This window comes from Leguminivora glycinivorella, unplaced genomic scaffold, assembly GCF_023078275.1.
Source record: "Leguminivora glycinivorella isolate SPB_JAAS2020 unplaced genomic scaffold, LegGlyc_1.1 Scaffold3, whole genome shotgun sequence".
Lineage (NCBI taxonomy): Eukaryota > Metazoa > Arthropoda > Insecta > Lepidoptera > Tortricidae > Leguminivora > Leguminivora glycinivorella.
Genome location: NW_025952828.1, coordinates 1,663,178 through 1,690,634, shown reverse-complemented (window position 1 = coordinate 1,690,634; position 27,457 = coordinate 1,663,178). Strand labels below are relative to the sequence as shown.

At 37.7% G+C, this 27,457-nt stretch overlaps 1 protein-coding gene across 1 annotated transcript in view; it reads right to left on the bottom strand.

Moving 5' to 3' along the window:
- Positions 1-27,457, bottom strand: part of LOC125242036 (angiotensin-converting enzyme-like) — a 294,233-nt gene that overhangs the window by 51,708 nt on the left and 215,068 nt on the right. Inside the window, exon 10 of the mRNA XM_048150745.1 lies at positions 743-883. Coding sequence (XP_048006702.1) covers positions 743-883 — 141 coding nt within the window. The remainder of the gene's footprint in view (positions 1-742; positions 884-27,457) is intronic.

Here is a 27,457-nt window from a genome sequence, read left to right as displayed (position 1 = left end):
TAATCACGTGCTTTCAAAGAAGATCTTATTATAAACCTAAAAACGCTACTTCTCCCTTTTTAAGAAGGTAGCCTTTGTTATACTGCAGTTTATGGAACGATTATTCTCCACTTATCTGCTGCATTACTACTTATTTGCTTCAGAAACCGACGAAGACTTAGATAAACAAAATTGAAGAGGATAGTTAAGTAATCTAGTGGTTACACCGTCTGACTCTCAAACGTGAGGTCCCTAGTTCGAACCCCAAGAGTGGCTTAACTGTTCCCCCGCTGGGGTGTACGTGTCCCCGCCGGGGTGTACGTGGTGGAATGCTTATGCTTATAGTGACCCTGTGACACTCCACCCAAGGCGGAGACGGAATTCGTTGGTGGTTTTAGACGGTTCAGTCCTCCTGGTTAGTCCGTCATCGCCCCTGGTCCCCCGGACTGGATGGCATGCGTAAATCCATTTCCCCAACGTTAAAAAAAAGGTAAACAGGATTTTTAAAGAATATTTTTACTCCAAATCCAACAGAATGGGTACCTGATTAAAGTCGTTTGGCTTTAGTAAGATTAGTGCTTGGATACCTTGGATAGGACATACTTGCATATTATTTTATCATTGTATGAAATACAAAAGAAGTTTTTCTACATAAATGGTGGAGGGTAGAATAAGTTTTCTGCCAACAAACTGCTGTGCAGTTTGGCGGACAAGTTTAAAACTTTACTGTAAGTTTCTTTTCTTATAATAAAAAAAGACTTACGTCAAAATCCTTCCGGCTTCAGGGTTCCTGTAGATGTCACACTTGTGAAGAGGCCTGGTTTCGTCTCCAGGGATGAACTGTCCCGTCCTCTCGCATAATGCTCGGTGGATCTGGAACTGAAGCACTGTGCTGACGAAGTATCTGTGGACAAAGAGAACTTGATTAGTTTAGGGTGGTTAAGGTAGCAATAACTTAAGTGGGACTGGGTTGGACACGTCTGCCGCATGCATCCTGAAAGGTGGACCAAAATGGTTACCGAGTGGGACCCACGGAGTACCATAGATGGTGTAGGTCGGGGTTCAGGCAGACCGAAAAGGAGATGGTGCGACGACCTGGAGAATTTTTTTCCCAACTGGTGGGGAAATGCGAGTGATAGTGTCAAGTGGAGGAAGAGAGGGGAGGCCTTTGCCCAGCAGTGGGAGACTAATGCAGGCTATTAAAAAAAAAGAAACTTGTAAACAATGAAGTTTCTTTCTTTCTGTGGGTGTCATGTTAATGGACTTACTAAATAATTTCGTCAGAATCGTTTTTTGTGTGATAGGCACAGGTATGTTTTCAAGATTCATAGGAGTTTTCTATGTAAGTATTTAAGTATTTTTGTAGTACGCCTAGCCGGCCACACTCATTAACTTTCTTGACTTCTTTACAATAAATTCAAAATTATAAAGTTAAAAGACACAACAGTAAATACAAATTCTGAAAATAATTTAAACACAAGACATTGCATTTGGCATGAAAACTTATAATGGTCCGACTCACAATACGTCACAAATTACGCCTCTTCGATGAATGTTTTGTTAATTTCACCCATGATTCGATCGGTCTACAAGGCAACAGAGCATAAATAGCTCTAACTATGCAAGCACTATGTAATCATTGAATCAATTCATACAATATGATCATCAATCAGTCGTTCATGAATTAAATTACCTCATACTTCAGTGAATTATTTTAAATCGTAAGTTATTTGGTAACAGTGTGTAATAGGACGGGTGGGGCGCCACTGTTGGCGGGGAGATTTTTAGTGTTCCAGAAAATTACACATTATATTGCATAGATCGAAGAACACGTAGTCCTTTTGACAATTTAATGAAATAGATGCGGCCCCTCCCCGTGTCTTATAAGCACGCAGGAAAAAGTCAGATGACTATTTTTGAGAATGGAATGGAATATACAATGAACCTATATCTTTTATTTGTATCAGTCTGTATTTTTTCTTCTTCATCATGTTTATTTTTTTAGATGTAGTTTGACATTTAGAGACTCTATACATCTCTAACATCTCTTATTAATCATAGTAACTTGTACTTTCGTTGAATTCATACTATTTATTGTAATTGTTGACATGTAAAAGTGCCCCTGTGGCCTACTTGCTGAATAAATGTTTCTGATTTTTTTTATAGGGTGAAAGCTATGGACTAAAGCAGTGGTGGGCAAACTTTTTTCACTGGGGGCCAAAATAAGAAGGATTTTATAGCGGCGGGCCAGATTTACAACAAAAATGATTTAATACTACAGTGCTGGCCGTATAACACACTATTTTGAAAGACCAGTGGCGGGCCGGATACAACCCTTTCGCATGTCAGACTATACTTTTAGGAAGCTGATACATTCGTTTTTGACTAGCATTTTTTTCTGCTGAATTAGCGTTAAAAACCGCTATAACTGGGCCCCAACGAAGTCTAACCGCGTTGCGATCTCACGCGGCTCTAATTTATAGTGACGGCGCGACGCATAATGGATTCTATCTACTAGTGTTTTCTCAAGCTCTTCACATAAGCAGTTAATAGTCCCTATGATGACGTGCATCTACTGCGTGATATCATTTTGTATGGGCTCCCAGTTTCATAGTGACTTTAGATTCCTGTTACTTCTCATCATCATCCTCCTTGCGTTATCCCGGTATTTGCCACGGCTCATGGGAGCCTGGGGTCCGCTTTGACTACTAATCCCAAGATTTTAGGCACTAGTTTTTACGTAAGCGACTGCCATCTGACCTTCCAAATTCCAAATTCTTAAACTAGACCTTATTGGAATTAGACCGGTTTCCTCACGATGTTTTCCTTCACCGAAAAGCGACTGGCAAATATCAAATGACAATTCGCACATAAATGCCGAAAAACTCATTGGTACGAGCCGGCGTTTGAACCCGCGCGAAAGTCGCACGCTCTTACCGCTAGGCCACCAGCGCTTCCTACGACTACTATTTTCATATTTATAAAGTTTCCGCTACAATAGGGCCCAACCCGTGTTCTAACCGCGTTGCGATCTCACGCGGCTCTGATTTATAGTGACGGCGCGACGCGATGTGGTTATGCCGGATTCTGTCCGCTAGTGTCGTACCGGTGCCATTATTACATCTAGCCTGTCCTGTCATTGACAACTTTCAGTTGGTAACACAATTGTAATTGCCACTATATTATATGCCTGAATCGATTTAGAAACGAAACTACCCATTTTCTTTTTTTTTGTTACTAATACCTCTTTTACTACCATTTTGTCTGTAAATTGAGCTTAACAACCCGCTAGAACTGGCTCCACTGCTACTAATTAAATAAATAAATAAATAAATATTATAGGACATTTTTACACAGATTGACTGAGGCCCACGGTAAGCTCAAGAAGGCTTGTGTTGTGGGTACTCAGACAACGATATATATAATATATGTATAAATACTTATATACGTAGAAAACATCCATGACTCAGGAACAAATATCTGTGCTCAACACACAAATAAATGCCCTTACCGGGATTCGAACCCGGTACCGCGGCGTAGCAGGCAGGGTCACTACCGACTGCGCCAGACCGGTCGTCAATCGTCGTCAAACTAATTGTCACTATATTCTTTGACTGATTCGACGTTTAGGAAGCTGATTCATTCGTTTTTGTTTTTTTTTGTGCTGAATTGGCGTTTAAACTCCGCTATAACTTGGCCCTAACGGAGTCTAACCGCGTTGCGAATTTACGCGGCTCTGATTTATAGTGACGGCGCGACGCGATGTGGTTATGCCGGATTCTGTCCGCTAGTGTCGTACCGGTGCCATTATTACATCCAGCCTGTCCTGTCTTTGACAACTGTTGTCAAAGACAGGACAGGCTGGATGTAATAACAGTGACTTGGTAACAGGGATGTAATTACCTTCTACCTAAGCAATTGATGGTGTAAAATATATGACTAGTTTAACTATTAACTCGGATTTTAAATTCAACCCTTTTGTACCTATACTACTAGATACAGCAAATTGCTTGAAATTGCAAAATCTTTTTGTAATATTCAAATTTGATGCTTTTATGTATGGTAAAAATCTAAAATGACGTTTACGAGGATACGTTGCGACCGTTTCTGCAAACAAATATTGTCTACTTTATATTTTTTCATAATTTGATGTAGGTATAGTAGGTAGGTATAGGTATAGGAAGTAATAAATATAGCTATGCTTCTATGTTGGCTTGTTATTTGATAACATGCTGTTTCTGTATACAGTACATCCAATTACACTTAACTGATATGCCATAAAAGAAAAATTACCCATTTTTGTACCACATAAATAAATGCCCTCACTAAGGTTTGATCCGGAAACTATCGGCTTCATGTCACTAACAATCCAGACATGTCGCCGAAAATTTGACATTTTTCATCACTCAGGTCCGTTGCAACAAAAATATGTAATTATAATTCTACAACGATTTTGGCACTGTATTTAATTGTCTATTTTAAATGTAATACAATTCAATGTAACTCTTCTGAGTCTTCTGTAATGACTGTTTGTGCCAACATAAAGAAAAAGAAAAAAAATTGTAAATTTCTGATAAGTAATCCATTGTAAATCTAGGTAAACCACCTTTTATAGGTCAACCTAACGATTGCACCAGTCTCCATAAAAGCAGATTCTATGTAGACCGCGTTAGACTTACAAATTTCATTCAGTAAGGAAATCCCGTGCCTCAATGAGTTGTTGCGTGGCAGTTGGATACTTATTAGGGCATTGAGAGGAATAAATAAGTGTTGCGTCTGTCATGCGAAATGCGTTGAAAAGATTGATGAAAGTGGGGGAAAATCTTAGATAAATGGATACAGTAAAACATAGCTCTTATAGTAGACAATCTTAAATTGCTGAGAAGATACTGCGTGCGGAAATAGAAAAACTAAGTAGGTACACCTATTTTTAAAGCTTCGAACAAAAATAGAAGATTTGTAACCTTTTGAAAATGTGTAGGTACTACCATAAATTAAATATAACGAGATCATACCATCCCATATATTAAAATGCGACCGCCTAAGACCGCGCTTACACTCCACCACACATAGATGGCGCCACAAAAAAAATGTCTTGTAGCGTTCGATTATACTTGTAGATGGCGTTAAGTGTCACTTTTGACATAGATTTACGGCTCGGAATTGACACTTATTGCCAATCTACAAATAATCGGTGGCAACAAGGCATTTTTTTGTGGCGCCATCTATGTGTGGTGGAGTGTAAGCGCGTTCGTAGGCGGTCGCATTTTAATGTATGGGATGGTATGATCTTATTATATTTAATTTATGGTACTACACACATTATTGTATCGCGACTGTTGCGACAAACGAGCCATTCAGGATGCCCGTCAGGCATGTAATAGGAGTGATTCATTAAATATTTGTGTTGATATGTCTCACGAAAGTTTAAGACGATACGGTAGGGGTCAATTTTCCATACAAACGCTCTCGACTATTTCCTCCCTGGTTTTTGAAGATAGAGCAATGATTTTTTTCAACACAGATTATTATTATTTTTATCTGTGTCGGACCGTTTTGATTTTTTTGATATTCTGCTTTTTAAAGATTCTAGAGCCAATCAAAAAATTCCAAAAACGGCCTTTTTCATTGTGGCGCAAAAAAAGGTGTGATACTCAAGATTGGTAACAATTAACCAAAAAAGCGAAACGGTCGGACATAGATTATTTCATTGTTATTCAGATTCTCAAATTTCGTTCCGATTGATTAAGTTTTGAAGGAGGAAAGAGTCGAGAGCGGAACCTCGATTTTAAAGATTTTTTTGAAATATCTTTTGACTGAGTTGTTCTTAATGGACAATTTTTTTTCGATAAATCTAGTTAATAACACTTGTATATTTAACTAAAATTCCCAAGTTGAAAAGGGGGCCCCTTTCCATTTTAGCATTTTCGCTACTGTATCCTCTTAAGCGTGTAACGAGTTTCACGCGTACTACGTTTACTTTTTATGCTCTTTCAAAAACATCTTAAACACACGTGTTTAACGCGTGTTGATTTTTCATGATTTTGTTTTTCTGACGTTATAATATAATGTTTTATTTTTTGTAGTCAAGTATTTTCATAGGTAGCTTGTTATTTAGTTTTATTCTTAGGTTTAATTTTAGTTTTAACGTTAAAGTTTGAATTGTTTAGTATAGGTACCTATATTACTGTTGTTGTTAATAAAAGACACATACAGGTCGAACGCGATAAATTAACATTATTTTACCTTTTTTCCCAACGTTTCGGTCAGGTTGCACTGGCCGTGGTCGCGGAAGACTGACGTCCCAGCAGCAAAGTGTCAGCCGAGATGTAAACACCACAAAACTACCTGATATATACCTGGCCGAAACGTTGGGAAAAAAGGTAAAATAATGTTAATTAATCGCGTTCGACCTGTATGTGACTTTAAATATTTGTTAATAAAAGTTTTTGAACTCAGTAAGTAATAAATACACGATTACTATTTTCACTTCGTCCTCATCGCCATGCAAAACACTTTAGATAACTCTGTAGCAGTCTTCCAAGTCCTTGTACGATGGCAGCCTTCTGACGCAACACAGTGGGCCAGATCAGATGCAACCGATGAAGTAACCAGTTTTTATCGCTCCTCGTTTATCCTGTCCAGTCCGTCGGGCCCGTCGGTATATTACGTGTGTACTTAACTGATGGGTTTCTAGTTGGATTCCACATAAATACTTAAGCATTCTAGTTGTCATGGACGTGAAGTAGTTATAGCAGGAAAGCGTTCTAAGAAAATGTATCTGTAGTTATTTCGCTTATTTGTCGTAGCATAATCGTTTCAGTGAGCTTGATTATTGTAAATAGGGCTCGTATAGACACACGCAAAATGTAGTAGGTACAGTCAAGTGCAAAAATACGTATCGATTTTATCCGCTCAAAAATATGTACCGAGACCTTATTCCGCCGACATAAAGTGCTATGGGACATATTTTTGATAAGTTGTACGCACCCATATTTTTACACTTGACTGTACCACAAAGAAAATAGTGATACCTATGTATCTTTCATACACTGTGAAGTCACATCTCGGACACTGAGGGTTAAATGAGTTCTATTGGAAACGCATTTCTAAACAAGAAACACACAATTCACTTTAAACAATTTTAATTTAAAAGGAGACAATTTTTGAAATAAAACTATGGAAACGGATTAAATCGCGTATAATGAATTTAACATTCATCCCGACGTTTCGAACTCTTTACAGCGTTCGTGGTCAATAGGTGACTGAGGAAAAATTACAATGTGCAAAACTACATACAAGAAATATTAACGAACCATGACCACAAAATAATATACATTTCTTAGGCAGGTTCACACACTATCAATAAAGCTAGTTATACAATATTCAAAAAAATTACCATTACTATGCTGAAAAATTATTAACAAATTAATCTACACAAAATTGACAAAGAACAAACTGCAAATGTCCAACCACCATACAACACAAATGCCTCACAACCTTCGTCGTGCTTGTTCCATTATCAGATGTACTACCTACTGTATCCGTTTCCATAGTTTTATTTCATGAGTAACTATCGCGGTAACCGAAGACAATATTATGAGACAATTTTTAGGGTTCCGTAGTCAACTAGGAACCCTTATAGTTTCGCCATGTCTGTCTGTCCGTCCGTCCGTCCGTCCGTCCGTCCGTCCGTCCGTCCGTCCGTCCGTCCGCGGATAATCTCAGTAACCGTTAGCACTAGAAAGCTGAAATTTGGTACCAATATGTATATCAATCACGCCAACAAAGTGCAAAAATAAAAAGTGGAAAAAAATGTTTCGTTAGGGCACCCCCCCTACATGTAAAATGGGGGCTGATATTTTTTTTCATTCCAACCCCAACGTGTGATATATCGTTGGATAGGTATTAAAAAATGAATAAGGGTTTACTGATATCGTTTTTTGATAATATTAATAGTTTCGGAAATAATCGCTCCTAAAGGAAAAAAAGTGCGTCCCCCCCCCTCTAACTTTTGAACCATATGTTTAAAAAATATGAAAAAAATCACTAAAGTAGAACTTTATGAATACTTTCTAGGAAAATTGTTTTGAACTTGATAGGTTCAGTAGTTTTTGAGAAAAATACGGAAAACTACGGAACCCTACACTGAGCGTGGCCCGACACGCTCTTGGCCGGTTTTTTTAAATCGAATTTACACGCGCATTTAACGTTTCGAATGCATTGCATATACACATCATCCTGATCTATTTTCTCGACGCATAAGCATCCCTAATAAAATGTCAATCCATCTATTTTCAATTCAAAAGTGATGTATGTATTATAATAAATATTTATAAGTAATTTCAAACACATGTTTACGCTTCAAATGAATTTAACCTAGACGAAGTACCTGGGCTACTTTTTTCAAAGTTTCCACCCCTCTTTTTTTGATTTGGAAAAGTTTATGTGGTTTCCACTCAGAATCGCAAGTTCCTTCAATAATAATAATAATAATACACGGGCGGTTCTACAAGGCCCTCACGGGACCCGATGTAGACCTGCTCGCATCGGTGAACTGGTTACGATTCGGGGACCTCTTCGGAGAAACCGAGGGTTTTGCCTGTGCAATTGCGGACGAAGTTATGATGACGAACAACTACCGGAAATATATCCTGAAGGACGGTACGGTCGACATTTGTCGGGCATGCCGCCGTCCCGGAGAGTCACTCAGGCATATCATTTCCGGTTGTTCTCATCTTGCTAACGGCGAGTACTTGCACAGACATAATCTCGTAGCCAGGATTATTCACCAGCAACTTGCTCTTCAATACGGCCTTGTAGTACGGTACTTCGCGGTCCACAAGTACTTACCTGCGCCAGTTCTTGAAAATGGTCGTGCCACGCTCTATTGGGATCGATCTATTATCACTGACAGGACTATTGTAGCCAATAAGCCTGACATTGTGATAATAGATCGACTGCAACGCCGGGCAGTGCTCGTTGACATCACCATCCCCCATGATGAGAATCTCGTGAAAGCCGAGAAGGACAAGTCCAGTAAGTACCTAGACTTGGCTCACGAGATAACCGCCATGTGGGATGTTGAATCAACGATCATTGTTCCGATAGTCGTTTCAGCGAACGGTCTCATAGCGAAGAGTCTCGACCAACATCTTAAGAGACTCTCGCTCGGTGGCTGGATCAAGGGCCAGATGCAGAAGGCGGTGATCCTGGACACAGCGCGGATAGTTCGACGGTTCCTCTCTCTGCAGCCCTAACCACCGGCAGCTTGGGCCCTGCCCCGCTGCTGGCGGCACCCTAGGTTAGGTTTTTTATAATGTGTTTATATGTGTTTTATATTGTTTTGTAAGTGTTTTTTTATTTTACTTTTATATTCATATTATAAACAGCCTAGCCTAAGAAAGAAAATAAATAAAGAGAATAATAATCAATAATCATATTTATTGGTAAAATCATATTACATGTCAAATCACATTTACACTTATGTATAAGTACAATAATATAAAATACAACAGTATAATGAGAGTACAATAAAATTATCTTATTATAAATAACTCAATCCTAATAATCTTCAATCCTAATATGAGAAAAAAAATGTCCCAAGATTTTTTTCCCATTCTGTTACCATTTTTTCACACATTTTACATACATTGCATGGCGGTAACGGAATGGAAGGTTTGAAAATGTATGGAAATCTCGGGACATTTTTTTTCTCCAATCAGGATCGAAAGACCTCGCGATTCTGAGTATGAATCGCATAATGAATACCCATGTTACAAAAAAGTAGGGTGGACAACGTTGAAAAAAATGGCCCACTTAGTTGATAATTACAAACACACTGATTAAGTGTTTTGATCAGGTTCTAAGTTTTGGCTCATTAATGATTCGTGAACTGAAAAGAACCATCAAAAACTGGTTTTATATTGATTAATTGAACTAGTTTACACCTAGAGTTATTTTCACGGCTGCTTACTCTGTGATGGATAGTCTAATTATGGCCTAGATTGTATAACTCGTAGATAAATAGTGCAGATAAAGTAAATGTGTATAGCTGGGTTATATGTTTTTTGTAAGTTAGTCGATAGTGTAAACGCGCTGGTGGCCTAGCGGTAAGAGCGTGCGACTTTCAATCCTGAGGTCGCGGGTTGAAACCCCGGCTCGTAGGTACCAATGAGTTTTTCGAAACTTATGTGCAAAATAGCATTTGATATTTGCCAGTTGCTTTTCGGTAAAGGAAAACATAGTGAGGAAACCGGACTAACCCTAATAAGGCCTAGTTAATACCCTTCGGATTGGAAGGTCAGATGGCAGTCGCTTTCGTAGACTAGTCTACGCCAAATCTTGGGATTAGTTGTCAAAGCGGACCCCAGGTTCCCATGAGCCATGACAAATGCCGGGATAACGCAAGGAGAATGGTGAATCATATAGCCTAGGCTATTTTAAAAATATGATAAAAAAAAAGAGATTTGTGATCAACGTCGCGACGAGGTAATCGCGGCAAACATGTTTTACCGCTCCTGGCCCGAATGGCATTTCTCCGACGCCAAACGAAAGCGATACGCCGCTGGCTCTGTCGCGCCAATATGCAAGCGCGATAGAGATAGATATCTACTAGCGCTTCGTTTCGTGAGCGTTTCGTGAGCGATTGTGCCATTCGGCTAGCCACCCTGCTGTTACAAGCGTATTAAGGCTAGACTACTTACCACCAGGCGGTCCTGCTAAAAAATGATCTAAATTCAGCGGAACACCCACGGTACACTCATTAAAGTCCAACCGCGTCTGCATTCCGACTGCTAAAAAGGTGTCTTAGCTTCCTAAATTGCGAAAAATACCTTCCAGACGAATCGGAAATGAGGAACACACCTTATCCAAAAACCAATATAAAGTAAGACTTAAAACGTGAAAAAATATACCTTAGAGTTAAGTTTATAAGGTTCTGTATGATGGTAAATTTGGCTTGGACGTGATGCATTAGAATGTAGGTTTGTTTGTATACGTAACTTTGGCAGACGTGTTGAGAATGCTGATCGTTGATTGGTCGGATTCGATGGATTTTGATATTAGAATCTTGTTCATAGTTACACTTTCAAAGAATGGTTAGGCGTAATAAAACTAACAAATTAAGGAATTTTAATATTTATTTAATTTTACTAACAAAGGAATTTTAATATTTATTTTATACTAGCTTTTGCCGCGGCTTCGCTCGAGTTAGAAAGAGACAAAAAGTAGCCTATGGCACTTTCCATCTCTTCAAATATCTCCACTTAAAAAAATCACGTCAATTTGTTGCTCCGTTTTGCCGTGAAAGACGGACAATCAAACAGACATACACACTTTCCCATTTATAATATTAGTATTGATGTAAGTACTGGCAGTAAAATTCTGGTAGCTGAAATAATCCATGATGCCGATTTTTCGTAAATACTTAGGTTCTTATAAGGTACTAAATAAGAGCCAAACGATACCTTTCAGAGTCCTAAGATCGTTTATTTTGTTTTAAAGTTTGAATTTAAATGAAATTCGACATTTAGAGACCTTCTACATCTCTAATTAATTGTAGTAGAATTAGAACTTAGAATTAGTATAGTATCAATAAAATTGTAATTTCAATTCAATTTTAAATATTTTCTAAATATGTACATGTGACGTGTAAAAGTGCCCCTGTGGCCTATTTGCTGAATAAATTATTTTGATTTTAATTTTGACTTAGGTTTCAAAATCTACTGACCTAAGTTCAATATAAATTTTGCAATAGTACAAAAGTTTGTACACGAAGACTGAGGCGGTCAATGTTTAGTTTGCGCTCAAAAATTTATCGCAAAAAAGATATGAAAATAGCGTTTTCACCTATGTTTTATTTATCTAATAATCACGATGCTGACTGTACTTTACAGAGTAACACCGCACGAATGCACCATAAACTAGAAAGGGCCTCAAGGCCGAAGCTGAGTGTCGCGGACGGCAATAATTATTAATAATAGCTGTTATTATTGTTATTAACACTCGCTGATTGGCGGATATTACAGTACTCGTATTGGTGCTACTTTATTTATTACTTTATCGAATGATTTAACACTTCCAGTGGCCAATAGGCTAGTTTCCTATAATTAAAATAAAATATTTTATGAAGTGCACAAAATAGAGCACCACATAATTAGAAGAATATATGGATAGTAGTTATGTCTAAGCATAATTTCTATTTAATAAGTCAAAGAGAAAGATATAAAGTAAATGAATTGACCGTGACGTCACTCTTCAGTATTTCATAGTAATTCCATATTAGCAAGACGTTTTGACAGTTCTTAAAAAGAAGCTGATTTTTGACTAGTAGGAAACTAGCCTATTTATCGAAGTTACCAATTACAAGTGGTAAGTATTTGCTGACAAGTTGAAGAAAAGATCTGACTTCCGCTTGTAAATTTTAGTTTTGAGAATTCGTCGCTAGATTTTTTTTTAAAGTTACGTTTCTTTCTTTTATGTGTGTGTATGAATGTGCCTCAATTACCCAACAGGTGTCAATCCTCACTAGTGATTGCTGCCGGGAATTCTCGGAATATATCAGTCTCGGGACGGGATTGCCTTTCTCATCCATTCCCGGAACTGGTGATCAAATTCTACTAATATCACTAACAAGTTTTTACAATACATAATCAATATACTTAGCAATTTTTTCTATAGTACAATAAATGTATTAAAACCGGCCAAGAGCGTGTCGGGCCACGCTCAGTGTAGGGTTCCGTAGTTTTCCGTATTTTTCTCAAAAACTACTGAACCTATCAAGTTCAAAACAATTTTCCTAGAAAGTCTTTATAAAGTTCTACTTTTGTGATTTTTTTCATATTTTTTAAACATATGGTTCAAAAGTTAGAAGGGGGGGAGGCACTTTTCTTTCCTTTAGAAGCGATTATTTCCGAAAATATTAATATTATCAAAAAACGATCTTAGTAAACCCTTATTCATTTTTAAATACCTATCCAACAATATATCACACGTTGGGGTTGGAATGAAAAAAAATATCAGCCCCCACTTTACATGTAGGGGGGGTACCCTAATAAAACATTTTTTCCATTTTTTATTTTTGCACTTTGTCGGCGTGATTGATATACATATTGGTACCAAATTTCAGCTTTCTAGTGCTAACGGTTACTGAGATTATCCGCGGACGGACGGACGGACGGACGGACAGACAGACATGGCGAAACTATAAGGGTTCCTAGTTGACTACGGAATCCTAAAAATGTACATCGGAGTGGTTGAGTAAGCAATAATAATTATGTTGACGTTGATACATACAAAACACCGATCTACTTATTAATCAGTTTTGTAACGAACTGTTGTAACTTGACCTCTGAGTGCATCTTCGTTTGACCTCTGATCAGACGTTACTCAAGTTTGTGAAACTGGCCCACATGTGGACAAGAATCCGATGTTTAGAGTGTACGACGGGGATGACTACTACTTTTATCCTATGAGCTCAAGAAGTAGCCGCGGTCCTGGGTTTTCACAGATATTTGTTCAGGTTGAGCACAGATATTTGTTCCTGAGTCATGGATGTTTTCTATGTGTGTGTATATCGTCGCCTAGCACCCACAGTACAAGTTTTGCTTGGTTTGGGGCCAGGTTGATCTCTGTAAGATGTCCCCCGATATTTATTTATTTAATATCAAAGCGTTAAAGAGCATATTCAGATACCTGTGAGCACTTTGCCAGCTCAGGGTACGTACTCGAATGGCACAAACGCTCACGAAACGAAACGCTCGTAGACATCTATCTCTATCGCTCTTGCTTATTGGCGTGACAGAGCCAGACTACCTTTCGCGGCGTTTCGTTTTCGTTTCGCGTCGCAGAAATGTCATTCGGCTAGGGCACCAGGTGCCAAAAGTCATGTTCATATTGTTCATGTTGTCATCTTGGCACGGCCCCGGGCCCGTATAGCTTTGTAATAGTATTGAAATTGACAAGTAAGTGTGGGAACTAGCGAGTCGTGATTGAAACTGACGTTGACAGTATCAATTGACACCTATTAACTGGTGCATATTTCGTTTATCAGCCATATCGTTTACCCACGGCGTTACGTAAAGCTACTGTGCGTAGATTACCACCTACAGACTATGCATGTGTTCACGGAGATCATCAGCAGACATCGTAACTTTTTCAGGGATTTTGGTGCAGCATTGTCGCGTTAAAGAAATATATACGTAGCCAGCTGAAATAATTAATCAGAATTAATAACATTAAAATGAGAATAAATTAATGTCTGATTATCAGTATTACTACACACCTTATACGCTCATGTCTAACCTAACAAAATCTACGTTTGAATAATTTAATGATCTCCGAATTATAAGAAACGTGAATATAAACTGAATAATTTTTATGTTATTACTAGCTTTTGCCCGCAGCTTCGCTCGCGTTAAATTGCGGAATGCTCCATACAAACTTCCACCCCCCATTTTAGGGAAGTAGGGGATTAGAAAGAGACAAAAACTAGCCTATGTCAATCTCCATCTCTTCAACAATCTCCACTTATAAAATCAGGTCAATTCGTCGCTCCGTTTTACCGTGAAAGACGGACAAACAAACAGACACACACACTTTCCCATTTATAATATTAGTATGGATATAGTATATGGATTATGCTTCGTGGATTATTTTTATGCTAGAAGTACGTACAGACTTGGGGTAAAATTCTCCGATTTTGTCGTGTTCAAGTTTAGAATGCTAAGTAAACATACAATTTGAAAGTCATCATCGGGTGGAACAATTGGCTTATTGGTTTCCAAAAAGGGGACAGGACTATGAGAGGTGAAATGTAAGTTGCTATGAACGAACCATCGTTGCTAACCAATGCGTAGTGATAGCAGACAGTCTTTAATACTCCGTCTAGTAGCAGGTTATCTGTACCATATAACTGATGCCCTGTTCGCACGGTCCAGGGTTCAAATCCGAACAATGCGCCAATTTAGTTTTCGTAACGAAATGTGTAATACAAGTAAAACATTGTGATTACACCTGTGTCGTAAGCTGTATGCAAATGATTGGCCCGCGGGCCACGGGCAAGTGAGAAAAGCTATTTGTGTCACAAGAGAGCAAAATTATACATTTACGGCAGGACATTACAATTGCGTTCAATGGGGATTGGTTGAGCGCCTAACGTGGACCAAAAAGGCGTAAGTTATGTAAAAAAAAATTGGATCCATTTTGTGACATTTAAGTCCGAGAAAGTTCTCTTGAATCTTAAGCCGTGATATAAGTAGGAAAAAAATAAACAAATGATGAAGAGCGGCACTGAAACTTGAGTAGTTTCATGAGCTGTGCCTACAACTTTTGGGAATACAGGCGTGAGTTTGTGTACAGTCAACCAATTTGAATCCTAGGCCACTGTAGAACCTTTGCACAGTCAACGTCAATGTGACTTCTTATGGCAAATAGAACATGGTTTAAATGAGACAGGGTTCTAGAGTGGCCTAGGATTCAAATTGGTTGACCGTACGTACGTATTTTACTATCTTAGGTCAAGGTTGTTTCTATTTCTAGTAGGAAACTGTTATGTAATTATACTTGCTCTGACATTTTATTATATCATAACTCATAACCTAGTTTATCATGCGCACGACTCTATGTTAATGAGATTTTACTTCTGCTAAGAGTTTTATTTTCTCATCTTGTATTTTATTTGTACAGGATGAAATAAAAGAATGACCATTTATACTCTGCATAGTGACTTTAAAGGTATTTATGAACTATTAATATGGAACTAATGCTGAAATCGTGAGAAAATGGCCTGTTCCATAGAAGTGAGCGGCATCACGACAGTCGGAATGTATTTTTGCGATTTCGGCTTTGGTCCAATAAATAAAAGTTGTAAATTATGACCCCAAAAGTGAGTTTGTAAAGTATGATTCCTTTTTATTTCATCCTGCCAGTGCACATAGGGGTATTTTACAAAAAAACTGGCCAAAATTATTTTTATTATACATTTCTTTAAGTAGTTCCATTGTGTCAATCCGAATATGCTATTTCAATTTATTTTTAACCCCCGACGCAAAAACGAAGGGGTGTTATAAGTTTGACGTGTCTGTCTGTCTGTCTGTCCGTCTGTCCGTCTGTCTGTCTGTTTGTCTGTCTGTGTGTGTGTCTGTCTGTGGCATCGTAACTCCCGAACGGATGAACCGATTTTGATTTAGTTTTTTTTGTCTGAAAGCTGAGTTAGTCGGGAGTGTTCTTAGCCATGTTTCATGAAAATCGGTCCACTATGTCGCGGTCGGGGGTTTTTTCAAAATTTTAATTTTGTGGTGGAAAGGTGGCTTTTTTAGCGAAACACCCCTATGTTCGTCACTGTACTGTCACTGCAAAGTATGACTAGTCCTTTTTAGTTCATCCTGCCTGCGTATTATGCTTCCAATTTTATTACTTATCTACGTGAATAAGACATCTGTCACTTTCACACGGACATACTTGCCAAAGCGTGACGGATACTTTATCCACATAGATAAGTAATAAAATTGAGAGCATGATACGCCGGCTGTATTTTGCCGTGTCTAATTATTGCATTCTAGAAGCCCATGAAATATCAATGTGAAATATTTTCATTTAATTTACATACACACATACATATAATCACGCCTGTATCCCATAAAGAGATAGGCAGAGCACATGAACTACTAAGTTTCAGTGCCACTCTTGGCAAAAAGGGGTTGAAAGAAATCCAAATTGTGACATTGCAGTGACAGGTTGTCAGCCTGTCGCCTACGCAACACTTTAACCCATTACACAGTCGACTTCTACGACACCCACGGGAAGAAAGGGGGTGGTGAAATTCTTAACCCGTCACCACACGAGGCCGTTATTTAATTTTTCCTTTTAAATTACTTTTGTGTTAATATTTAGCGGACATTTTCCTCTTTTTACAAAAGTTGCATCACAAAGAGGTCTAAGTACAAACAATAAACGACTTTTGCAACTGATAACGACGTCGTTATAAACCTGTCTTTCCTTCAAAACAAGTTATCTGTAACACTTTTTATGTGGGCTTATTACGAGCATTATTCAGATATTTATTATATATTTAAGTACTTGATAAACTAAATTAATATCTTATTGGGTAATTTACCTATGTTGGCCCACTGTTTCGGGTGCATTCGGCAAACATGACCTACCCAATCTCTCTAGAGCTTGGCTGTCTTACGTATAGCACCCACATCTTTGTATTACCACAGAATATATAATGTATTACCTATACCAGTTTTGGAGCGCAATTTCGTGTTCCTAGCCCAATCGGTTCTTACAACTCCAAGTGCGCTGCGCTCCATTTCGATAAAATAAAAGTGAAAATGTATGAAAGCTATAACTAATACTAACAAAATATGACTCTGCGATCCAAAGATAATATTGGCCTCCAAAACGAGAGCACGCCACTAATCCCGATCCTGCGCAGCTTCCTGCGGTAACTTGGGTCTTCCCAGCGGCATCTGGGCCGACCCGCCAAGGGGCCACCAGTCGGTCTTCCCAAATAGGGGAGACCGGGGATAGTCGACTATAGGGGTAGGTTGACTAACTATTAAAAAAATTGAGCCAAAAATCAAACTTGAGCCAACCAGTGAATACGATATGGGGTATGAGGACTTTCGTACTTTACTGGTTGGCTCAAGTTTGATTTTTGGCTCAATTTTTTAACCTATACCCCTATAGTCAACTAGCCCCGATCTCCCCTACGCCTTCTTAGTAGCTCGGTCATCTCCCATTCTTAGTAGGTGGCCGAGCCAGCGAAGTATGAAAGTCAGGAAACAGCCAATTTTCATTGCTCAGTATGATTTATACTTGTGTCTTAAGTTTTTAGTGGCTGGTGTAAGGGCATTTTCGTGAAAAAAGATTCAAAAACTTTTCTTTTTATAAAATAGGTAAATTGAATGTTTGTCCTACTCAGAATTACGAGCCCTTTTCATCCTACTAGGCGGAAAAAAGCGTCCCAAATTTATTTTTTCCACTCCGTTACCATTTTTCAAACACTTTGTACAGCGGTTACAAAGGTATGCAAAATAATATAACATTTTGGGACCATTTTTTTGTCTCTTGTTTTGGGTCCTAGATCGAAAAGGCTCGTGATTCTGAGTAGGAAAAACATAAAATTTACGTACCTTAAAAAAATTTTTTTTGGTGATTGTTCTCGCGAAAATGCCCGTAAAGTGTATATCACCTTGTTTGTATTAAATTACCAAGATTATAATAAAACATACACTGACTCCAAATTAAGGGACTATTATAGTCCCAGTGCAAAAAGGATATCTCATTGGCATTAAAGAATCGAACCGACATTTGCGGAGGCGTGTCTACCCAATCCTTGACATATCGTGCGGGAGGCACTCGAAATAAGAATAAGAACACTAATAAGATTCATAAGAATAAGAATAAGAATAAGAATAAGAATAAGAATAAGAATAACGAATAAGAATACTAAATAAGAGTATAAGAATAAGAGATAAGAATAAGAATAAGAATAAGAATAAGAATAAGAATAAGAATAAGAATAAGAATAAGAATAAGAATAAGAATAAGAATAAGAATAAGAATAATAAGAATAAGAATAAGAATAAGAATAAGAATAAGAATAAGAATAAGAATAAGAATAAGAATAAGAATAAGAATAAGAATAAGAATAAGAATAAGAATAAGAATAAGAATAAGAATAAGAATAAGAATAAGAATAAGAATAAGAATAAGAATAAGAATAAGAATAAGAATAAGAATAAGAATAAGAATAAGAATAAGAATAAGAATAAGAATAAGAATAAGAATAAGAATAAGAATAAGAATAAGAATAAGAATAAGAATAAGAATAAGAATAAGAATAAGAATAAGAATAAGAATAAGAATAAGAATAAGAATAAGAATAAGAATAAGAATAAGAATAAGAATATTTGCTTGCAAAAAAAACAATAAGAGGTTTCTATGTTTAACCAATAAGAATAAGAACACATAAACTTAAAGATAATAAAAGAAACTAACAGAAATAAATTACAGAATAAGTTATTATTTACAATTAAGTGACTTCTTAGAAGTAAGGTATCAAGCAGCTTTTTTATGCTTTGCCAGTCTTGGATGTGCATCCGGTAGCAATCTATCTGGGTTTCGGCAAGCGCGTTCATGTCTGTCACGGGCTTTCTTAAACATAGACTTATATTTGTGAACAAACATACACACCTCATAAATATATAAACAGGGAAGAGGTAATAAGCCCAGCTTTTTAAATAGAGGTTCGCAAGTTTCATCCGACCGCATTCCGTGCATAGCTCGAATGCATTTTTTATGTGCAATAAATGCTCTATTTCGGTCAGTACTATTACCCCATATTATTAAACCGTAGCGTAGTACTGATTCCACATACGCATGATAGCAGGAAATGGCAGTTTTTATATCAGTGACTTTACGGAGTTCTTTCAGAGCATATACATATTTATTAATTCGCTTTGCGACATTATCTAATTGTGGTTTCCAGTCAAGATTCTCATCCATCAGTATACCCAGGAATTTGGTTTGCGTGACTCGTTGTATACTTGGGATATTCAGATTAATATTCAAATTAGGGTTTACTGATTTATTAAATTGGATATATTTGGATTTATCTAGGTTGATTATTAAATTATTAGCATGGAGCCAGTTTTGTACTGTATTAATCGTATTATTTATAACTTGCTCATGATCTGTAACAGTATAAATGTTCCTATTAGATGATATAATGATTGAGATGTCGTCGGCGAACAATATACATCTATGGTTGGTTATATCAGTAATGTCATTGATGTAGAGTAAAAACAAAATGGGGCCTAGAACGCTGCCCTGTGGAACTCCAAATTTATTGTGCCTGAATCTAGATGAAAAGCTAGTCATTTCGTTATTGTCATTTATTTTACTAATTTTTACGCATTGTTTTTACCCAGAAGGCGGTCCGTAACTAAGTTTTCAGTACATATGGTGATTTCGCAAAGTAGTAACATTTTCTTGTCAGGTGTAAACTTCGCCTACAACCATGTCAAAATGACAAGCTAAGAGATTTCTTACAATCAGATTTATAACGTCACTATGACATAGTTCTACAGTGGCCTAGGATTCCAATTGGTTAACTGTACTGAAAAACGTCGTACGATACACGTGAGAAGAGGAAACTCGTAACTCGTCATAATTCCCTTGCCCTTTTCCTATTATTTGGGGTCGGCGCAGATCATCTTCCTCCATTTCTCTCTATCCGCCTTCATTTCCATACTAATACCTTCCACTCTCATATCATTGTTCAGACATTCCATCCATCTCGTGTCGATTTAAAACACTTCGGTCGTGTTTTAATTTATCGCCACTCGTTTTAAATTTCCCCTTTTCTGCACTTTTGTATCTTATTGTATACTATTGACACTATTGTATAAGTATTGTACGTTATTTTAGTTTTATAATTTGCTTAAGGTGCATTAGAGTAATTTCGAAGCACAGAAATGCTAGCGTAATTTCGAAAGGGGAATCTTGATATAATGGAAATAATGGTGATTTTTATGTGACTTTCGAAATTACTCCAATGCACCCTACGTGAGTATTAATATAATATTTCGTACTTAAGATACACAATTATTTTTTTTTTACTTAAATAAGTATCAATTTAATCAGGCATTTGAAGTCGGAATGCATCGGCAGGTCATTGACATTTGGTTGGTCATAACAGAGTTAATGGGTGTTCCTGCTTCGCGAAATACTGGTTCTTGTGATTGAAATAGGGCTTGATCTGAACCAGATCGAGCACGGTATACCAATGCTCTGAGAAAAAAAATGGCTCCAAAGATTGCTATAGACAGGAAGAAGGACGAACGAATCAGAAAAAATTGGCTGTGACAGACGGACCAGACAGACGCACACGAGTGATCCTATAAGGGTTCCGTTTTTCCTCTTTGAGGTACGGAACCCTAATGAGGAGATCCGTAGACGAACTAAAGCAAAAAGGATCAAGTATACCTAAAACCACAAATAAATAAAAATATAACCACAAAAAAAAAACTTTTATTTTAAACGAGACCCGGGACATTCAACGATGGACACTCTATTTAATAATGCAAAAATTGTAAAACATGAAAAAAAAATGGACCAGTTAGGCCATTTTTTTCTATGTTGTCCACCCCACTTTTTCTTTGGATTTTGAAATTTTTATGTGGTTTCCACACAGAATCGCGAGCTCTTTCAATTCTAATAGGAGAAAAAAAGTGTCCCAAGGTTTTTTTCCATTTTTTCATACATTTTGTATGGCGATAACGGAATGGAAGGTTAGAAAAAAATTATGGAATTTTTGGGACATTTTCTTCTCCTATATTGAAAGACCTGGCTGGCGATATTGAGTATTATTCGCGTAAAAAAATCCCATGTAACAAAAAAGTGGGGTTGACAACTTTGAAAAAAAAAAATGGCCCAATTACATTTGCCCGCAGTCGAGATCTGCCTCGCTGTACCGTTTAAACTTTTATTAACATTCATTCACACATTCTATCAAGACCTTTAAAATAAATAATCATAGTCAAGTCACCTATATTTTTTACCACCTTGTAAACTGGTCCCCATACCACTAGACCACAACAAGGATGTCATTAATACCCATTTCCGTTTCAAACCCTGACCCATTTGGGAGGATATTTCGAAATGCACCTGGGCGCAAAATGTATCTACAATCAGAGATAGTTACAAAATACAGCCTGGCAAGAGTAGAAAATAATGGGGCGCCACTGTCTATGTAAACCGTTTCGCATGTGGCACTTTTGTAGGAGAACAGTAAAAAAAAAAAAAAATTATATATATATATTGGGGACACCTTACACAGATCAACTTAGCCCCAAACTAAGCAAAGCTTGTACTATGAGTGCTAAGCGACGATATACATACTTAAATAGATAAATACATACTTATATACATAGAAAACATCCATGACTCAGGAACAAATGTCTGTGCTCATCACACAAACAAATGCCCTTACCGGGATTCGAACCCAGGACCGCGGCTCAGCAGGCAGGGTCACTACCAACTGAGCCAGACCGGTCGTCGAAGTAAGGGTTGCTATGATAAAAAATAATCGTTCCATTTCTGTACAGGCGGTTAATCTCTATGTAAAGACGGTAACAGACAGTATATTGCCTAATATTTGCTCTTTTGAATCTCTGGATATTCTGAATACGTCGATTCTCTTTATTTTACACATTGTCTTTAGTGTAATTAAAAACAAAAGACAATCAAAAATAGATCAGGCTATCAATGTACACTATCAACTTTAATTGAGAAGTGTTATTTAACACGTTCACTACCCCCTCTCAATTGTAAACCTTACAACTTTGTAATAGTTACCTCCCTAGCGCATATTGTTTACTTAAATTAAATACTATCTGTGCACACATGTTTAGAGTTATAAGCCAGCTTAGTACTGTAGTAAAATTGTAATGTATTTTTCTATTAATGTCTGTAACTTGTTTTGTGAGCCAAATAAATAAAAATAAAAATAAAATAGGACTTGATGTGAAACGAAAATGTTTACCTATGTGAGATCCCCGTACGGTAACGGGTCAAGAATTTCACCACCCCCTTTCTTTCATTTGGTATCATAGAAGTAGGATATCGTTTCAACTGTGGTATATAGGTCTACTGGAACCTGTCACTGCAATATCGGAATTTTGTTTCTTTCAACCCCTTTGTTACACCCCCTCAACTTCTTCAACTTTCTTTCTTTGTTTTAACCCTTTCTTTGTGTTTGTGGCACGGAAACTTGCGCAATTTTATTGCACATATTCATATCCTCTGCCTATTCCTTTCGGAAATACAGACGTGAGTTCATATAATTGCTGTCTCTTCTTAGTTGCTGTACAACAATCCATACTAATATTATAAATGGGAAAGTGTGTGTGTCTGTTTGTTTGTCCGTCTTTCACGGCAAAACGGAGCGACGAATTGACGTGATTTTTTAAGTGGAGATATTTGAAGGGATACATAGGCTACTTTTTGTCTCTTTCTAACGCGAGCGAAGCCGCGGGCAAAAGCTAGTATTATAAATAGGGATGTATGTGTATCTAATATTGTCTTCGGTTACCGCGATAGTTACTCATGAAATAAAACTATGGAAACGGATTAAATCGCGTATAATGAATTTAAAATACATCCCGACGTTTCGAACTCTTTACAGCGTTCGTGGTCAACGGGTGACTGAGGAAAAATTCAAGTCAATTTTGTGTAGATTAATTGGTTAATTATTTTTTAACAGAGTAATGGTAAAATTTTTTGAATATTGTATAACTAGCTTTATTAATAGTGTGTGAACCTGCCTTAGAAATCTATATTATTTGTGGTCATGGTTCGTTAATATTTCTTGTAAGTGGGTAGCTTTTGCACATTTTAATTTTTTTTTCCTCAGTCACCCGTTGACCACGAACGCTGTAAAGAGTTCGAAACGTCGGGATGTATTTTAAATTCATTATACGCGATTTAATCCGTTTCCATAGTTTTATTTCATGTGTATGTGTATCTGTTTGTTTGTGCGTCTAAACAGCAAAACGGAGCGACAAATCGACGTGATTTTTTAAGCGGAGATAGTTGAAGGGATGGAGAGTGACATTGGCTACTTTTTGTCTCTTTATAACCCCTTACTGTCCTACAATGGGGTGTGGAAGTTTTTATGGAGCATTTCACAATTTTCGATATTAACGCGAGCGATGCCGCGATCAAAAGCTAGTTGAGTATTTGTGTTGTATTGTATTGTATATGTAACTGAGAGCCTCAGGTGAGAGCTCTGGACAAGTGGACGGTGAACGTGTTAAGTGGCCTTTATTGACTTAGATCGACAAGATATATGTTTTATCGACTATAATCTGTGATATATTATGTCGGCCGAAATGGTTAATTATCTCCTGTTACATGCGACATTGCTGTGTCATACTGTATGCGCGCGAATTTGTAGAGGTACGAATTTTGGATATGGCAGTTTTAAATAATTAGTCTAGTCACATAAAATCCCAGGAGTCTTATAAACGTATGCTTTTCATCATCATCATCATTCCCTTGCCCTTTTCCCATTATTTGGGGTCGGCGCAGCAGATCATCTTCCTCCATTCCTCTCTATCAGCCGTCATTTCCATACTAATACCTTTCACTCTCATATCATTGTTCACACATTCCATCCATCTTTTCTTAGGCCTTCCACTACCATTGTATCCATCCACCTTCATATTTACCACTCGTTTTATAACATTGCTTTCATCCCTCCGCATTAGATGCCCATACCATGCTAATCTAGTTCCTCTCAACTTCTCTGTCACTGGCGCTACTCTCAGGCTTCCTCTTATATACTCATTCCGAATTATTTTGTATCAATTATATTTTTATTGAATAATGTTAGTCCCGTGAATAGTGAGTATACTAGATAATTATTAGGTGAGAAATTCTTAAAAAGTATTTACATTGGGTATAGATCACGTCATCAAATATCGTTGATCAAAATGTTGGCCAGATAAACACCAAAGAGATACGAGAGAAAAAATCTTGTGAAAAGATTAGTAGAATAGCTTTTTCCCGCGGCTTCGTTCGCGTTAGAAAGAGACAAAAAGTAGCCCATGTTACTCTCCAAACCTTCAACCATCTCCACTTACAAAATCACGTCAATTCGTCGCTCCGTTTTGCCGTGAAAGACGGACAAACACACTTTCCCATTTATAATATCAGTATGGATTTCGCTACAAGTGCGGAAGAGAGAACTAGTGTCGATTTTAAACACCCCCTTCGGTCGTGTCTTAATTTATCGCCACTCTTTTATAACTTCCTTTTCGCACTTGTATCATTTGACGTTTACAGTACATAAGTATGGCTACTTAATTTTTTGACATGAGTGCTATAAATAAATGCAAGCGCTGGTGGCCTAGCGGTAAGAGCGTGCGACTTTCAATCTGGAGGTCGCGGGTTCAAACCTCGGCTCGTACCAATGGTTTTTCGGAACTTATGTGCGAAATATCATTTGATATTTGCTAGTCGCTTTTCGGTGAAGGAAAACATCGTGAGGAAACCGGACTAATTCCAATATGGCCTAGTTACCCTTTGGGTTGGAAGGTCAGATGGCACTTGCTTTCGTAAAAACTGGTGCCTAAGCCAAATCTTGGGATTAGTTGTCACAGCGGACCCCAAGCTCCTATGAGCCGCGGCAAAATGCTGGGATAACGCAAGGAGGATGAAAAAAATGGCTGTGACAGACGGACAGACAGACGCTAGATAAATAAATAAATGTGTTGTAGAGTGCCGTATCCAAACGCAGTATGCGCACGCGCCGCTACCGGAACTCGCAGCCGGACCCGTTCGAAGGGCGCGCCTCTCTCTACGCGCAGGGACTTCGTATCCGTCATTGCGATATTATACTTTGATCTGTCACATTTAGATATATGCTACTAATACTATTATGTTTAATTTGTTGTCCAATTTTCCTAAAAGATGTCGCTGTCCCAGACGCAAACTGGGTAACGGTAGTTTTTATAGAAATATGGAAGAAACAGTCATCGTGCATCAGCATCATTCACTGCGCATGAACATTGAACAAGTTTACAAAAAATAGACAAAACGAAGTATTAAAAAGTTTTAGGGCATTAACAAAGGCGAACGTATCAGTAAATGCGATCACTTTTAATCCTTCATAAACGAAAATGGATCAAATACAATAACCTAACCACAAAATTAAAATTAAAAAAAAACCCTGACCTCGACATACTGGACCAATTTTTATGAAACATGGCTAAGAACACTCCCGACTAACTCAGCTTTCAGACAAAAAAAAACTAAATCGAAATCGGTTTATCCGTTCGGGAGCTACGATGCCACAGACAGACACACACACAGACAGACAGACAGACAGACCAACAGACAGACAGACACTTATAACACCCCGTCGTTGACATAGTACTCAGTTTTCAAACAAAAAAAACTAAATCTAAATCGTTTCATCATCTCGGGAGCTACGATGCCACAGACAAAAACAGACAAACGTCAAACTTATAACACCCCGTCGTTTTTGCGTTTTTGCGTTGTGGGGGTTAAAAAGGCGAAACACTACTACCTAAATCTATCCTAATATTATAAATGGGAAAGTGTGTGTGTCTATGTGTTTGTCCGTCTTTCACGGCAAAACGGAGCGACGAATTGACGTGATTTTTTAAGTGGAGATAGTTGAAGGGATGGAGAGTGACATAGGCTACTTTTTGTCTCTTTCTAACGCGAGCGAAGCCACGGGCAAAAGCTAGTAACAACATAAGTATAAGAAATATCCTATACGGGACAAATTATTATGTAAATAAATAATGAATCTACGGTTGTACTCACGTTATTATATCGCTACTGCTGCGACATGTTTCGGGCCAATTCGGAGGCCCCTCTTCAGGCATATAGGAGTTCACGCGACGGCTAAACACCGTGAACGGAGAACAACCGGAGAATAACGTGAGTACAACCGTAGATTAATTAATTATTTGAATATGTCTCACGAAAGTTTAACGTGTATAAATTATTACGTAATTAATCTTGAGGCCTTTGTGATTTCTAAAGGGAATCGAATCGAAAGAAAAATCTTGGTTAACCAAGATTTTTCCAAGATCCCGCTCTCTATTCCAAGAAACATTTGCATCTATTGAAAAACTTGACTTTATACCCCTACAAGGCAAGCCAAGGTGAACCGTTTTCCGCATTCACAGCGAATAGGCTACGAGCTAGCTCCGGAAAATGGTACAGTAAACTTTTTCATTGTATATACTACTAGCTTTTGCCCGCGGCTTCGCTCGCGTTAGAAAGAGAAAAAAGGTAGCCTATGTCACTCTCCATCCCTTCAACTATCTCCACCTAAACAATCACATCAATTCGTCGCTCCGTTTTGCCGTGAAAGACGGACAAACAAACAGACACACACACTTTCCAATTTATAATATTAGTATGGACATCCGCAAAATTTTGGGTCACAACTGGATGAGACTAGCTCAGGACCGGGATACATGGCGTACTAGAAGAGAGGCCTATGCTCAGCAGTGGGCGATAAAGGGCTGACATGATGATGATGATGATGATGACTCATGGCGCCATAGGTACTTGTAGTGAAAAAAGAACACTAAACCCCGTTACGGATGTTGCAGGTCATTCAAAATAAGGGTATTTCTTCCAGTTCTTTCGGATATTTCTTCATCTACATAATCATATGGTGATCGATTAATGTCAGCCGAATAAAATATTAATTTAACAATAATCAGATTTTGCCTCAAATAATAGGTAGGTTATACGAAAATAAATAAATGCCAATCGAATTCACAGAAACATTTGTCCGTCTACCAAAGCCACATATTTTAATCTCTATATCCTCTTGATAACCCGTTTTTACCTATGAATAGTAGCCAGTAGCCTCGTCCTCCAAGTTATAATATAATACTCTGAAAATTAGGCAGCATTT